At 39.6% G+C, this 14850-nt stretch overlaps 2 protein-coding genes across 2 annotated transcripts; one reads left to right on the plus strand and one right to left on the minus strand.

Moving 5' to 3' along the window:
• Positions 1-3602: 3602 nt before the first annotated feature.
• Positions 3603-4905, minus strand: LOC142609238 (uncharacterized). Its single transcript, XM_075780832.1, has 3 exons — positions 4450-4905; positions 3885-4222; positions 3603-3639 (listed from the first exon to the last, which is right to left on the minus strand). The coding sequence occupies exons 1-3, from the start codon at positions 4903-4905 to the stop codon at positions 3603-3605; spliced, it is 831 nt and encodes a 276-aa protein (XP_075636947.1).
• A 5039-nt stretch (positions 4906-9944) lies between these two features.
• Positions 9945-12764, plus strand: LOC142609239 (uncharacterized). Its single transcript, XM_075780833.1, has 3 exons — positions 9945-10138; positions 11372-12257; positions 12363-12764. The coding sequence occupies exons 1-3, from the start codon at positions 9945-9947 to the stop codon at positions 12762-12764; spliced, it is 1482 nt and encodes a 493-aa protein (XP_075636948.1).
• Positions 12765-14850: the final 2086 nt, after the last annotated feature.

Below are 14850 nucleotides of genomic sequence, written 5' to 3' on the forward strand. Positions count from 1 at the left end.
ATAAGCACAAATATTTGCTTAAATACAATAATCCAATATATTAGTTTAAATATAATGTAATATATATACATAGTTAAACTGTTAGTATTAGGTGCCTCCAATCAATAATTTTAAACTTAGCTGAAGCAGTTTTATTAGGAACATAACTACAGCAGAAAATCAAATATTTCTTCTTTTGGGCAAGATACAGAGATGTGACATGTAAGCTTAAATTTGATTGTATTATTACTCCTTTAAAAAAAGAACTACTTTGAATTGTATAATAGTAAAAGTACAGCAAGAAATCATGAGTTTCTCATTCGTCTCCTTAATTGTTAGAGAGCAAGACGTAAAAATCATCAGGGTAAAAAAGAAAAAGAAAGGACAATATCCCCCATAAAAAAGAAAAAGAAAATAATAAGAATAATAACAACCAAGCTTTAGCCTCAAATTTTAGGATCGGTTATTGATCCTCAACAAACTAGTTAAATTGGCTCCATTTATTCAAAGAAAAAAAAAACACCGAAAAAGAGTTGCATTATGCAAAAAGTTGGGCTAAGATTATTACCCAAAACCTATGATAGTTTTCGTTTACTTCATCAGGTTAGCTCAAAATGTCATCGGATGAACAAAAGGTTACAGGCGAGAAACCTTTTATGTAAAACGTTTTCACTACAGTTACTAAGAAATTTTCTCAATTCTCATACATGAAAAAATATGGTACATTTTTCTCACCGCTAAAGACAAAGAGCAGTATATAACCTTCTTACCTACTTTTGGTAGTGGACTGAACATTGTACCTACAAATTTTCATATTTTTAGCAGGTATCTCTGTGAGCATTCTCCAAGGCACAACTACATCAACCCCAAGGTTGGTTGGTTTTTTTTTTTTAATTTTTGTATCAGTCTTAAAAAGAAATGATAATAATAATAATAAAACAGTTGGTTTGTCTTGACAGTTTTCTTTGAGAAATTCCACCTTTTTCATTGATAGAACATTATTCAATAAATATTGAATCTCATGCCAAAAATGGGATTCAAAACTTCAGTTTATGTAGTTGATGTTAGATTAGTGAATCATCTCTCACTGAAGAGCGCACCCAGCCAATTGAGCTAGCAAGACTTACTCAACCAGACTATTCATCATGATACTCACATTTCAAGTTGCAAGAACTTTCATAAGAGAATTGTCTTGGATCAGCTCCATGATGCTATACTGCTTTCTGGTTGCGACCTTTGTCATTTTATGAAGAATGGCATTACAAAAACTAAAACTGACATTTGAAGGGTCATTAACCAGTCAGTTATACAAGATTCCAAATGACAACCACTAGAAGAAATGGTGCTTGCAATAGAGGAAAAGTCTGTCGTCTCCTGGGAATACATGCGGAAATTTCCATTTATAACCCAGATCAAAGCTTACTCAAAGGTGAACCAAAGCATTAAAATGGACTTATACTGTCCCTTTTTATCTGCAATCTCACTCAAAGAAGGAGAATTTCATCTTAGGAAATCTTGTAACCTAAAGCATATGACAGCTGCAGTCAAGATGTTCAAGCATACCAATTATACTGGTACTGATGAATGAATCCTTTTTGCCTACTTGAAGAAACATTCTTATAATGTAACATTCATCTCTTCAGGATCTTAATAATTCTAATAAATTTCATTGAAAGTGTGGTCTGCGGGTATGATAACCATCAGAACCAATTAATACACAACTGAAATCTTAATCATAGATTATTCTGAATAGCGGTTTTTAGATAAAACACATTCCTGCATAGGTAATGTAAAGAGATGGATTAAGAATTTACGAATGTAGCAAAAGGAAACTTGTTTAATAGAAAAAGTGAAAACAGAAAGGTTAGGTGCAATGCCCAAACTTTGGCCAAGAGATACATAATTAAAGTCAGTCAATAACATTAGAACTTGTAAAAATAAGATATAAGGGGAAAGTTCTTAATTCTACAAGCCCTAACTTATAGAAACACCTAACAAAAAACTGCTTCTAGAGCCATAGCACATGCAAAAAATGAAGAAATACAATATATGGCAAGAAAGATGAGCCTGAAATCACAATTTGAACTGACAAAAGCAGTCAGGCAAAGCAGACCCTCTCCCCATGACATAATCCTCTAGATGAGCCTTCCATAGGGCTTGCATCAGATCTCTCCCACTAAAACCCTGTGAAGTGAACTCTGCCAAAGCTCTTCTGCTTAAGAAAAGGGTTTTATACAAGCCATTAAAACCTCGCATTGCTGCAACCATCTTATCCATATTTCCAAAATATGTAGCCACATAAAACAAGACATTTTATTCATATACAGTCAATTCACAGTGAACAAATTCTTGAAACTTAAATAACAATTCTATCAGAGTTCATAGCTATCCCATCAACCTTGATAATTATAACCATAAATTACCTTGATTCATTCCAATATGCAGCCATTTCAAACTTTGGCAAAACCAAGGTTGCATTTAACAAACGGGCAATACCAACACCATCACATAACTGCAATCATCATAAATAATAAACCTTCTTTTATCAAAGAAATAAAATTGAGAGTTTTCAAAATAGATCTCAAAGTTGCAAATACTAAATTCTCATAAGCACTCACATCTCTTCTCATCTGATTGAACCCATCATAGCAATCAACTCGGATATATCCATTACTCTCAAATGGCAAAGCTGCAGCATTTCAACAAAAACCAATGCAATTGTCTGCAATGAACGTCAATTAAGATTGACTCAGAAAATCACAAACCAAATGGAAACCCTATACCAACCATAATTTTTCTCTCCTTCACAAACTCAAAGATATACATGACAAAACAACTATACAAGGTCCAAGAACCCTTATCAAGTTCTCCATGTAAATTGCTTTCCTTCCTCTTCAATTTTAAACTATGAAGCACGGGTGCGTTTCGAGATTCGGGTGCGGGTGCGGTGATTAAAAAATTATTAAAAATATTTTTATTTATATTTTTAATATATTGCTAAACATACTTTTTTCACATTATATAATTTAAGAATAATAGTAAATAATAACTAGAATACAACTCCATTATATAAACATTCCATGATGTTCAAAAATTAAAATACAACTCACAAGTTTGAAACTAAAACAAAATAAAAGATACATGAACAAGACAATCAACAAGACAATCAAACACCAACTTCATCATCATCAAGATCAATAGCTTCACTTCGAACTTCACTTTCACTAGTAGTAAAACTAGTGCTAACATTCCCAATAACCATGGCCTCCAACTCTGGCTCATCAAGTGTAAGAGCTGCATTCTCAAGAATTCCAGTTCCTCCATGTATGTCGCTCTCATTCCAAGAGTCTCCTGCAATATCCCACATCTTTGTATCTCTATTTATGTACTCTGGATTGCGCCTTGACAAGAGTCGAAGATTAGAATGCACATATACCAAATCCTCAGTGCGTGTAGGAGCCATTTTGTTTCTTTTTAAGGAATGAATAAATTTGTATGTGCTCCAATTCCTCTCAGCACATGACGATGAACAAGGTTGTCCAAGAAGTTTAAGGGCAAGGGTTTGAAGAGTTGGAAATGCGGAGCCATGGTATTGCCACCAAACCAAAGGTTGTAAGACCCACCTATCTGTCAAGACAGCTGGTGAAGAAAACCTCCCTCCTGAAAATGCAGCAAACTCAGACTTCACCACATTTAATTCATTCATATCTTCAAAGAATCGATCCAAACACTTGCTCATTTCCATAGAAATTTCATAATCTCGATGTGGAGGGATGCATTTTGAATTCTTCGAAAGCCATTCAGTGGAGTAATACTTAGAGTTAAAGATTAAAAAACAAATATAAATGAAACGTGTGTTTTACTAGAAGGAGGAACTAAAGAAAATAGAAAATAAATGTACTTACCTAGGATTTAAGGAATGAGCCAAGCAGTGTAGCGGAGTACAATTTTTAGTCCAACGATCAATAAGTATATCATACACCACACTCCAAAATGAGCTATAATCATCATCTTCCAAACCTTCATGCCGATATATTGCTACCTTCACATTCTTTATCATTGAATCCCACATCTCATACACAAGATGAAGACAAGGCTTTTCAGTGTCAGCTACTCGCATCATATCATAAATAGGTGCTGTGAATTCAAGGATATAATCAACCCTATCCCACCAATAGCCATGGCTTGAAGGCATCTTTTTATCAACTTCAACCTTTTTAGTATTATAACAACCGAAACAAACCTAGTATCAGCAACTTGGAGCAATTTTAATGAACAAAATTCATTAAACATTGCCAACCTTATTGAATGTTTCATGATAAAAACACGTATGAAGGATGCATCATCAGCAATACGTGTAATCCAACTACATTCCTTATATGTAACTTCATTCTTTTCAGTGTTTTTTGTTGCACAAATATTCTTTAAAGCTAGATTGAGAGTGTGGACAACACAGGGTGTCCAAAATACTTTAGGATACTCACCCTCAATAAGAGCTCCAGCAGACTTCATCACATTAGCATTATCAGTGATGACTTGGACAACTTTTTCATGTCCAATCTCTTTTATAGCATCCCTCAACACCCTAGCAATATAATGTTTGTCTTTGAACTCACCTGACCCATCAATTGCCTTAATATATACTGGACCCCCATCTGATACAGCCATAATATTAATAAGAGGCCTTCTTTGTGGATCTAACCATCCATCAGAAACTATACTTACACCATTTTTAACCCAAAAGTCCTTAATTGGTTTCAAAAGTCTATCAACATGAGCTTTTTTTCTTTGCAAAAGTGTTGTTCTCAAGGCATTGTATCCAGGAGGAACATAACCTGGAATGCTATGAGTAGCGGCATATGAATAGGAACTACGATAATATGGGTTCCTTGAAAAGTTAAACGAAATCCCACCGGTGTAAAACATCCTAGCAATTTGACTATCCAATTCATGTCTAGCATTATTCTGGAATAATTTCTCCACCGTAGGATTCACAACCTTCCTCCTCTTATTACCATCAAAGGATTTGTACTATCACTCTCTTCTTGTGTCCGAAATGAGGGACTACTCCCAATAGGCCCACGGCTTGGGGGAGATGGGGGTAAGGGAATTTGTCTTCTCCGTTCTCTTTTTAACTTATCATTCTCAACCTGATTATGCATTCACTGCATTTCCAACCTATGGCTCGGTGTCACACTAGGGCATACTTTAATACCTTTATTAACAATTCTTAATAAATGAGCCTTAACCCTAGAATAGGATCTCAAATAAATATTACCACAATAGTTGCACTTAAATTGTGTGTTTTCACCTGATTTAACAGTAGAACCAGATGGTTTTTCTATTTTAGTCACATATTGCCAAAGAGGAGCTTCATCATTTGGCACTCCTTCATTAGATGAAGGTGAACTTTTTGTGCTAGTAGCTTCATTCATTGCAAATTCAACAGATTCAATTTAACCTACAAATAATTTCCAAATATATAATAACTATTAACTAAATAAAAAAATCAAACCCCAGTATCACAAGGCTCACAAAAAAAAAAAAAATTAGATCATCACAGATTCACAACACAATCACAAATCTGAGTAATAATAACTATTAACTAAATAAAAAATTAAACCCAGTGTCACAAGACTCACAAAAAATAAAATAAAATAAAATAAAATAAATCAGCTCATCACAGATTCACAACACAATCACAAATCACAATGAGTAATAATAACTATTAACTAAATAAAAAATCATCTATTAACAATTAACTAAGAGTGTCAGTGTGAGAGCTATGATACCTGACAGTGAGGGGAGACGGAGAGCAAGGGAGACGAAGTGGAACGCTGAAAAATGAGACTAGCACAGCTGAAGAGTGAAGGCAGAGAATGGGAGAGAGCCAGCTGAAGAGTGAAGGCAGAAAGTGGGAGAGAGGCGCAAGAAAAATGAAGATTGAAGAGGCAGGGCTGGGTCGGCTGAGACTTGAGAGCAGAACCGGACTGAGTGAAAAAATATTGAAGAGAAATGAGATTTTTGGCTGAGAGTGAGAGCTATAGGGTTTTTGTTTTTTTCCAAACGCACCGTTTGCACCCTGTTGTTTTTTTGTTTTTATTTTTTTTTTTTTTTTTTTTCAGCCAAGTAAAATGGTACGTTGGGCACCTTTTGTTTGCTTTTTTTTTTTTTTTTTTTTTTTGTGAATTTCGGCCGTATCGGCCGATTTCACCAATATCAGCCGGTATCGGTGTTGCACCCGATACGGACTGATTTTGGCCGAATCGGCGCAAATCGGCCCGATTTCGTGCGCGTCAGTCCGAATCAGCGCTGTATCTGCGCGAATCGCGCCGAAAAAATTATTTTTCTAATGTCCGACGCGGCACGGACGTGCAAGCAGTCGCGTTGCCTGCGCGTCCCCGCGTCGGATGTGGGTGCGGCGGCCCAAACGCCGCACCTGTGCTTCCTAGATTTTAAATGACTATGCTCCATATTTGGCAAACAATTATTATATACCCAAAAATTCATTTGTAGGCTATCTCCTAAATCCTATATGTATCCCATAGATCCACTTGCAAGGCCTCCACTCCACCATCCTTCGGACGCTCAATATGTCAGATTTCCCTCTACATCCACAAATTCATATATCTATCAGATGAAAAAAAAAAATACAATACCAACAAAACTGTGGAAATATTTTTTTATTTTATCTGATGCCTTATCCTGCTTATCAATTTCTAAACAGTGACATCATGATGCTTTAGGTGCAAGGCTGTGAGCCTAACGGCTATTTTTTTAATTAATAATATTTTAATAATTATAATTTATTAAATAAAAATTTTCAAATCATACTATCATAGTACAAGATCTGACAGCAGAGGATTTGTATACTTATCCACATAGACCTGAATATCCTTGTTGATTTAATATAAAAATTAATTCTAAAAAAAAAATATAAATTAATTTTCAAAATAATTATATAAAAAAATAGTCGTTGGGCTCACCCCCTTGCGCCAACTATTATATAAGGCATCATCGTCATTCTTTCCATCAAAATTCTCATTCTCTCTCTAAACTCTCTCTCTCTGAGATACCCAGAAGCGATGAGTCTTCTCCGGCGGAGGCTTCCTTTGCCTCTGCCGTTGGGGGCGAGGTTTGAGCACTCCGATGCCGTGTTGATTTCGAGTTACCTTTCTTCGAAGATTCGAAAGGAGGGTTTGGGTTGGGACGTCATCGGCTTTTCTGATGAAGTATACAATAAGCCTTCATGGGATTTCTGTACGGACTCAACGGCAGTGTTGGATGATGAGAAGCATTACTTCTTCACCATGTTAAAAAGGGGGAAGAATCGTGTGCTTTGTTCTGTTGGTTCCTATGGGACTTGGCATGAAAGTTCCACCAAGAAAATCTATGTTTCTGGGTCTGGGAAGACGATTATTAGGTTCAACAAATTGTTGAATTTCAGGGTGAAGGGTGAGGGTAAGGAGATGACGACCACTGATTGGTTAATGCATGAGTTTAGTGTTGCTGAAAAGGGCTCCGACTTGGTTCTCTGTGTAATTTACAAAAAGAATAAGAAGAAGGAGGAGAGGGGTTTGGCTTTGGCTTTGGAAAGACCACCCTCCATTGTTGATTATGATATTTCGGGTTCTCCAAAGAGTGTTTTTGTTTAGGTGGATTTCTCTGATGACACGGGCATAGGGGGTGAAGACCCATATGATGATTAAGACCTAGTTGTTGATTCTGGTATTTTGGGTTCTCCAAAGAGTGTTTTTGATTAGGTGGATTTCTTTGATGGAATTGATGACACGGACATGGGGGGTCAAGACCCATTTGATGGAAATCCCAAATTTGCTGCTGAAGGGGAATAAAAATGAACATGACGGATCTACATGGCTGGATGTGATGATACAAGGGTGACGGGTTCATATTTGACATAGCCAAGGAGCGCGGATCCACAGTGGACGGATGAATATGATGCAGTAGTCATCCTTCCAGGTTCGGTTCCAAGAAACCCTAAATGGGATTTACGCTTTACGATTAGGGCTGATGTGGCTTTTCTTGATCTCCACGTGAACATGTATAAGAAGAATTCTTACGTCACAAGTTTAGCCTTGATCAAAGGACTCCTATAAGGAAAAGAACTCTAGAAGGTATGCAAAAGGAAAGAGTTCCAATTCTAGAAGGAAAGGACTTCATGATCAAGGCATGGATGTTAACCCTACATCACTATAAAGACTCCAAAACCCTCACAAACCAAGGTACGCATTATTGATTCAACTCTGGCACTCTAGGGTTGTGAAAAATTTTAACTTGACTTTCGGAAGGTTTTTGGCCAACACCACACCGGTGCTCTCTGTTAGGTCTTTTCTTTTCGTTTTGTAGGTTTTGTTTAGATTTGGGAGTGCGTGCAGCTTGTTGGTGATTTTTCGGCATTATCAGTTGGCGCCGTCTGTGGGAAACCAGCGAGTGATCAGCCTTTGCTTTCTCCCTGAGACAAAAAGTTGCATGGTACTCACATGATCGATGGCAACAACCAACAATCAGGGCGGCGAACCGCATGCCACAGCCTTGGAGAAGCAAGTCTAAATGCTTGTGACAGTGGTTGAATGCCTAACCAAGCAGAATCATGATTTAGAGGAGCAGTTGCGACAGAGGAATGCGCATCTTGGCACAAAGGAGGAGGACCCGAAAGGAACGAGTGCTGAGAGGAGAAATAAGGAAGGACATGAAGGTAGCCACGCTCCGAGTAGACCGGAGAGGCAGGGAACCAACCGACCATCTTTCTCGAACACTCTCCCTCCTCACATAGCCGCTGAGATACAGATGATGAGGGAACAGATGCATGTGATGATGAATGCCCTCAAGGGTCAAGTATCCAGCGACTCGATGACTTGGTCCAGCGAACCGATTCGCCTTTCATAGCACTTGTTAGTTTATGCCCCCTTCCCCCAAAGTTTCGCATGCCTCAGGTGGAGAGTTATGACGGGTCCAAGGACCCCTTAGATCACCTAGAATCTTTCAAGACCATGATGCATCTTCAAGGTGTGTCAGATGAGATCATGTGCAGGGCCTTCCCCACTACGCTGAAGGGACCTGCAAGGATATGGTAAAGCAAACTGACGCCGAATTCGATTAGCACTTTTAAGGAGTTAGGCGCTCAATTCGTTTCGCACTTTATTGGAGGCCACCGATACAAGAAGTCCACAGCCTGTTTGATGAGTATTAAGCAACGGGAAGATGAGACGCTAAGGTCATACATATCCGGCTTCAACAAAGAGGCTCTCTTGATAGACGAAGCGGACGACAAGATACTGGTAGCAGCCTTCACAAATGGGCTACAGAAGGGTAAGTTTTTATTCTCCTTATATAAGAATGACCCGAAGACAATGTTAGATGTGCTCTACAGGGCAACAAAGTACATGAACGTAGAAGATGCATTGCTAGCTCGAGAGGAAAAGCCTAGAAAAAGGGAAAGGCAGGAAGATACACGATCGGATAAGGGACGGAAGATGGCTAGAACTGGAGAGCAACGGGAAGATCGATGATCCAAACCACCCGCAAGAAGATTCACGAACTTCACCCCTCTCACAGCCCCAATTGACCAAGTATTAATGCCAATCAAAGATGAAGGAGCCCTGACGTTTCCTGGCAAGCTGAAGGGAGATCCGAACAAGAGGCCAAAGGACAGATACTGCCGTTTTCATGGCGATCATGGCCATGACACGGCGGATTTTTATGACTTAAAACAGCAAATTGAAGCCTTTATTAGGCAAGGAAGGTTGTAGAGGTTTGTAAGGAAGGAACGAACGGATCAACTCTAGGAACAAAACCCCCGACGGGAAAACGAGCGTCTCAAACCACCCGTAGGAGATATACGGATGATTGTAGGGGGCATTACTTCTGCAGGGTCATCTAAAAAGGCTTGAAAAACATATTTGTGGATGGTTCAAAGCGTCCAGTTGACGGGTTCCTCACTAAAAATGGTACGACTTGATAACCCCGGCATCGGGTTTTCAGAAGAAGATGCACGACGCCTTCATCACCCACATGACGATGCGCTTGTCATCAGTATACGGGCAGGGGACTACAACATGCATCGAGTTTTGGTTGATAACGGAAGCTCAGCAGATATCCTCTACTACCCCGCGTTCCAGCAAATGGGGATTGGTAGAGAGTGACTGATCCCAACAAATGCACCACTTGTTAGCTTCGGAGGAACAAGGGTCTACCCTTTGGGCATCGTTACGTTGTCTGTGATGGTCGGAGATTACCCCCAGCAAATAACCAAGGATGTAGTTTTTCTTGTGGTCAACTACTTTCTGCCTATAACGCCATCCTCGGACGGCCCACTCTCAATGCATGGAAGGCTGCAACCTCGACCTACCATTTAATGGTCAAATTCCCTACCGAATACGGAGTTGGATAGCTGCATGAAAATCAGGTGGCCGCACAAGAATGCTACGTCACCATGATGGAAATGGACCACCACCTGCAAGCAATGAACATCGAGGAACAACAAACAATAGCACCACCTGCAAGCAATGAACATCGAGGAACAACAAACAATAGCAGAACCGGTGGAAGAGTTAGAAGAAGTACACCTTAACGATTCTAGGCCCGAACGGACCACAAGAATCTGCACCTTGGCTAGCCAAACAGTCCAACAAGCGCTTATAATATTTTTCAAGGAAAACCAAGATGTTTTTGCATAGAGTCACGAGGATATGTAGGGGATTGACCTGTCAGTCATGGTCCACAGGTTGAACATATCACCCTCATTCTCTCCTGTCCGATAGAAGAAGCGAGTGTTCGCCCTTGAACGAGATCAAGCCATAGCTGAAGAAGTACAGAAGTTACAAGATGCAGACTTCATACGCGAGGTGTACTACCCAGATTGGTTGGAAAACGTAGTAATGGTTAAGAAGGCCAATGGGAAGTGGAGAATGTGTGTCGACTTCACGGATCTGAATAGGGCCTGCCCTAAGGATAGTTACCCACTCCCACGTATTGACACCTTGGTAGATTCCACAGCAAGACACGAATTCTTGAACTTCATGGATGCCTTCTCTGGCTACAACCAAATTAAATTGGATGAGGTTGATCAAGAGAAAACCTCATTCGTAACGAGTCAGGGGCTTTTCTGCTACAAAGTAATGCCTTTCGGGCTTAAAAACGCCGGAGCCACATATTAGAGATTGATGAACAAGATGTTCACGCACCAAATTGGCAGAAACGTGCAGGTTTATGTAGATGATATGTTGGTGAAAAGTATTCGGGAGTCCGATCACATGAGCGACCTCTAGGAGACTTTCGATACTCTTCGATCATACAAAATGAAGTTGAATCCGAGCAAGTACGCGTTCGGGGTAACTGCAGGAAAGTTCTTGGGATTTATGGTATCCCAAAGGGGCATTGAGGTCAACCCAGAGAAGGTGAAGGCGATCGTGGAACTATCTCCTCCAAGGACGGTAAAGGAAGTACAAAGTTTGAACGGCAAGATAGCAGCCTTGAACAGATTCATATCAAGGGCAACGAACAAATGCCTCCCCTTCTTTCGCACGCTCAAAAGATCATTTGAATGGATAGATGAGTGCCAAAAGGCATTTGAAGATTTAAAGGTGTATCTCTCCGCTCCGCCATTGCTCAGCCCATCTATGTCGGGGGAAGAATTGTTCCTATACCTTGCCGTCTCCTTAGCGGCCATCAGTGCAGCTCTTATTAGAGAAGAAGATAAGGTACAAAGACTCGTATATTTCATAAGCCGGGCACTGAGAGGAGTAGAAGAAAGGTACCCTCAGATGGAAAAACTCGCATTTGCACTAGTGACCGCAGCATGGAAACTCAAACCATACTTTCAAGTGCATACCATAAATGTCCTGACAGATAAACCCTTACGAAGAGCAATGAGCAGTCCCGAAGCTGTTAGACGGATGGCGCTATGGGCGATCGAGCTGAGTGAGTTCGATATTCGATACCAACCACGAGCAGCCGTGAAAGGACCGATATTGGAAGACTTCATCGTTGAATTCACTATCATAAAAGATCAGGGGGCAGAGGAGACGCCCATGTGGAGAGTCCATACAGATGGATCTTCCAATAAACATGCTGGAGGGGCCGGAGTTGTACTCCACACCCCTGAAGGAGATAAGGTCGAATGCATGATCCATCTGGACTTCTCTACCACCAACAACGAGGTAGAATACGAAGCCTTGATAGCAGGACTGGATCTCGCAATAGCTGTAGGAGCTAAGAGTATGGTCGTATACTCCGATTCTCAAGTTGTAACCAGTCAGGTTAATGAGAGCTATGAGTGCAAGAATGAAAGGATGAAAAGGTATCTCGAGGAAGTGAAGGGTCGAACGAATAACCTCCAAATCAAGACGGTTCAAATCCCAAAGGAGGAGAACCAAGATGCTGACCGACTCGCAAAAGCAGCTTCAGCAGAACCTATGATCATCCCCGACCAGGCATTATCCTTCGTCCAGCTCTCATCATTATTAGATGGCACTAACATGCAGGAGGTAAGAAACGAGCGTTGTTGGATGGCTCCAATAGCGGTGTATCTCAAGGATGGCAAGCTGCCAGACAACAAAGAGGACGCAGCAAAGTTGAAGGTTAAAGCTGCTTGGTTCGTTTTGATTAAAGACGTCTTATACAAAAGAGGATTCTCCCGACCATACCTAAGATGCCTCGGCCATGAAGAAGCGGACTATGTGATGAGGGAGGTCCATGAAGGAGTTTGTGGAAACCATTCTGGATGTAACGGATCTACATGGCTGGATGTGACGATACAAGGGTGACGGGTTCATATTTGACATAGCTAAGAAGCGCAGATTCACAGTGGACGGACGAATATGATGCAGTAGTCATCCTTCCAGGTCTGGCTCCAAGAAACCCTAAATGGGATTTACGCTTTACGATTAGGGTTGATGTGACTTTGCTTGATCTCCACGTGAACGTGTATAAGAAGAATTCTTGCGTCACACGTTTAGCCTTGATCAAAGGACTCCTATAAGGAAAAGAACTCTAGAAGGTATGCAAAAGGACAGAGTTCCAATTCTAGAAGGAAAGGAGTTCATGGTCAAGGCATAGATGTTAACCCTACACCACTATAAATACTCCAAAACCCTCGCAAACCAAGGTACGCATTATTGATTCAACTCTGGCACTCTAGGGTTGTGAAAAATTCTAACTTGTCCTTCGGAGGGGTTTTGGCCGGTACCACACCGGTGCTCTCTGTTAGGTCTTCTCTTTCGTTTTGTAGGTATTGCTTCGATTTGGGAGTGCGTACATCTTATTGGTGATTTTTCGGCATCATCAGTTGCCATTGATGGTCATTCGCAACTCCAACTCTTAAATTCATAAGAAGATAGGTTAACCAAGAACATGTGTTCTGAATTTGAAGGATTTGATCAAGCAAGGAAGGGCATGGAGTGTCTACCACTGCCACTGTCTTTAGTAGATTTCATTGATGCTCATCACCTATTTGATGAAAATCATAGCCCTGCTGCCTCTGGTGATCAAGAAGAGATAGCTGAGAAGATGGCCTATGAAGTTGTTGATGGAATTGATGAATCTGAGGTGGAGGGCCTTTTACTAGATCTTGCTGATGACACAGAGCCTTATTTTGACCCACTGTGTTTTCTAGATCTTCTGGATTCATAAGAGGGAGCCCAGCCGAGCAAGAAGATGCACTATGACTATGAATTTGATGATGGACTCAACCTTCTTGATGACACATTCTATGGCCTTTCTGATATTAGTCATCAGTCACAATCTAGTTTAGAGTGTACACTTGATTCATGGATGGGATTGTGTGTGGCTGACTTTTCTGGTAGTGTATTTTTTTGATTTACTTACTTGTACTGGAGAGCAGAACTCCTGCCAACTCCAAGTCCAAGCATTATTTGATAGAATAGGACAGTATCTTGTACTTATATTGTTTGTTCATTTTAATGTAATTCTTTCTATTTCTTTTATTTTGAAACAAAGTTACTGTTTAAAAATAGCATGCAAGGGTCACTTTACTTCTTGAATTTGAAAAATAAATATTCATATTTCTTTTACTTCTGTCCAATTAGGTCAACTCTGTCCATTTCGGTCCAATTAGGTCTATTTGGTACACTTCGATATAATTTGGTACACTTCAGTCTAGTTTTTTTTTTTTTTTTTGATGGGTACACTTCAGTCTAGTTAGGTCCATTTCAATTCAATTAGGTATCATTTGGTCCATTTCGGTCTAATCCTGTCCACTTCAGTCCATTTAGGTCCAATTCTGTCCTTAAGGTCCATTTTTGTTCATTCGGTCTATTTCGGTCTACTTTGGTCTAATTCAGTCTACTTTGAGTGAATGGATGACCATCACCTTTGAAATTCTGACACTGTCTCAATTGTGCAGTAGTGAAAATAAAATGCCACTTGACTAGAAGATACATTTGGATCTTTAGTTGCTAATGTAAATAAATAACTATGCAGTCATATCATAAAATGAGTATAACTGAGGGTAAGAAATCATTCTTAAAAGTTCAAATATAATAACTATCTGTGATGACACGTTCTTATTTAACTTGATGTCGGAGTGACTTAAGCTGCATTTGTAGAGAAAACCCTCCACTAGTCAAATCAATTAAAGCATCCCAATGTCACATCAACTTAATAGCATTATGTTAGGCAACATAACATCATGCACTAAAATATGACTACAAAAGTTTTCAAAAGAAGATTTCAATAATTTTTTGGAAATTGTTATTGTCTTAATCAATTTACCACACCAATAAAAGTCCACAATTAAAATTCAAAACAATTAGCCTAGGAAGCCTTTTCGAGCTAAAAACCTTAAGCCCAGCCACAAAAAAAGAAATAAATAAACCAAGCCTAATTTGAAAA

Source organism: Castanea sativa, chromosome 9 (assembly GCF_040712315.1).
Source record: "Castanea sativa cultivar Marrone di Chiusa Pesio chromosome 9, ASM4071231v1".
NCBI lineage: Eukaryota > Viridiplantae > Streptophyta > Magnoliopsida > Fagales > Fagaceae > Castanea > Castanea sativa.

Excerpts from the sequence above, each read along its gene's own strand:
- LOC142609238 (XM_075780832.1), bottom strand. The coding sequence starts at position 4,905 with ATGTTTTACACCGGTGGGATTTCGTTTAACTTTTCAAGGAACCCATAT. Across the intron at positions 4,223-4,449 it reads TTGAGGGTGAGTATCCTAAA|GTTTGTTTCGGTTGTTATAA; the intron begins GTATTTTGGACA and ends TGCTGATACTAG. Across the intron at positions 3,640-3,884 it reads GCTCATTCCTTAAATCCTAG|GAGGGAGGTTTTCTTCACCA; the intron begins GTAAGTACATTT and ends CTGCATTTTCAG.
- LOC142609239 (XM_075780833.1), top strand. The coding sequence starts at position 9,945 with ATGGTACGACTTGATAACCCCGGCATCGGGTTTTCAGAAGAAGATGCA. Across the intron at positions 10,139-11,371 it reads CAAATGGGGATTGGTAGAGA|GGGCATTGAGGTCAACCCAG; the intron begins GTGACTGATCCC and ends GGTATCCCAAAG. Across the intron at positions 12,258-12,362 it reads CTCAAGTTGTAACCAGTCAG|GAGGAGAACCAAGATGCTGA; the intron begins GTTAATGAGAGC and ends CAAATCCCAAAG.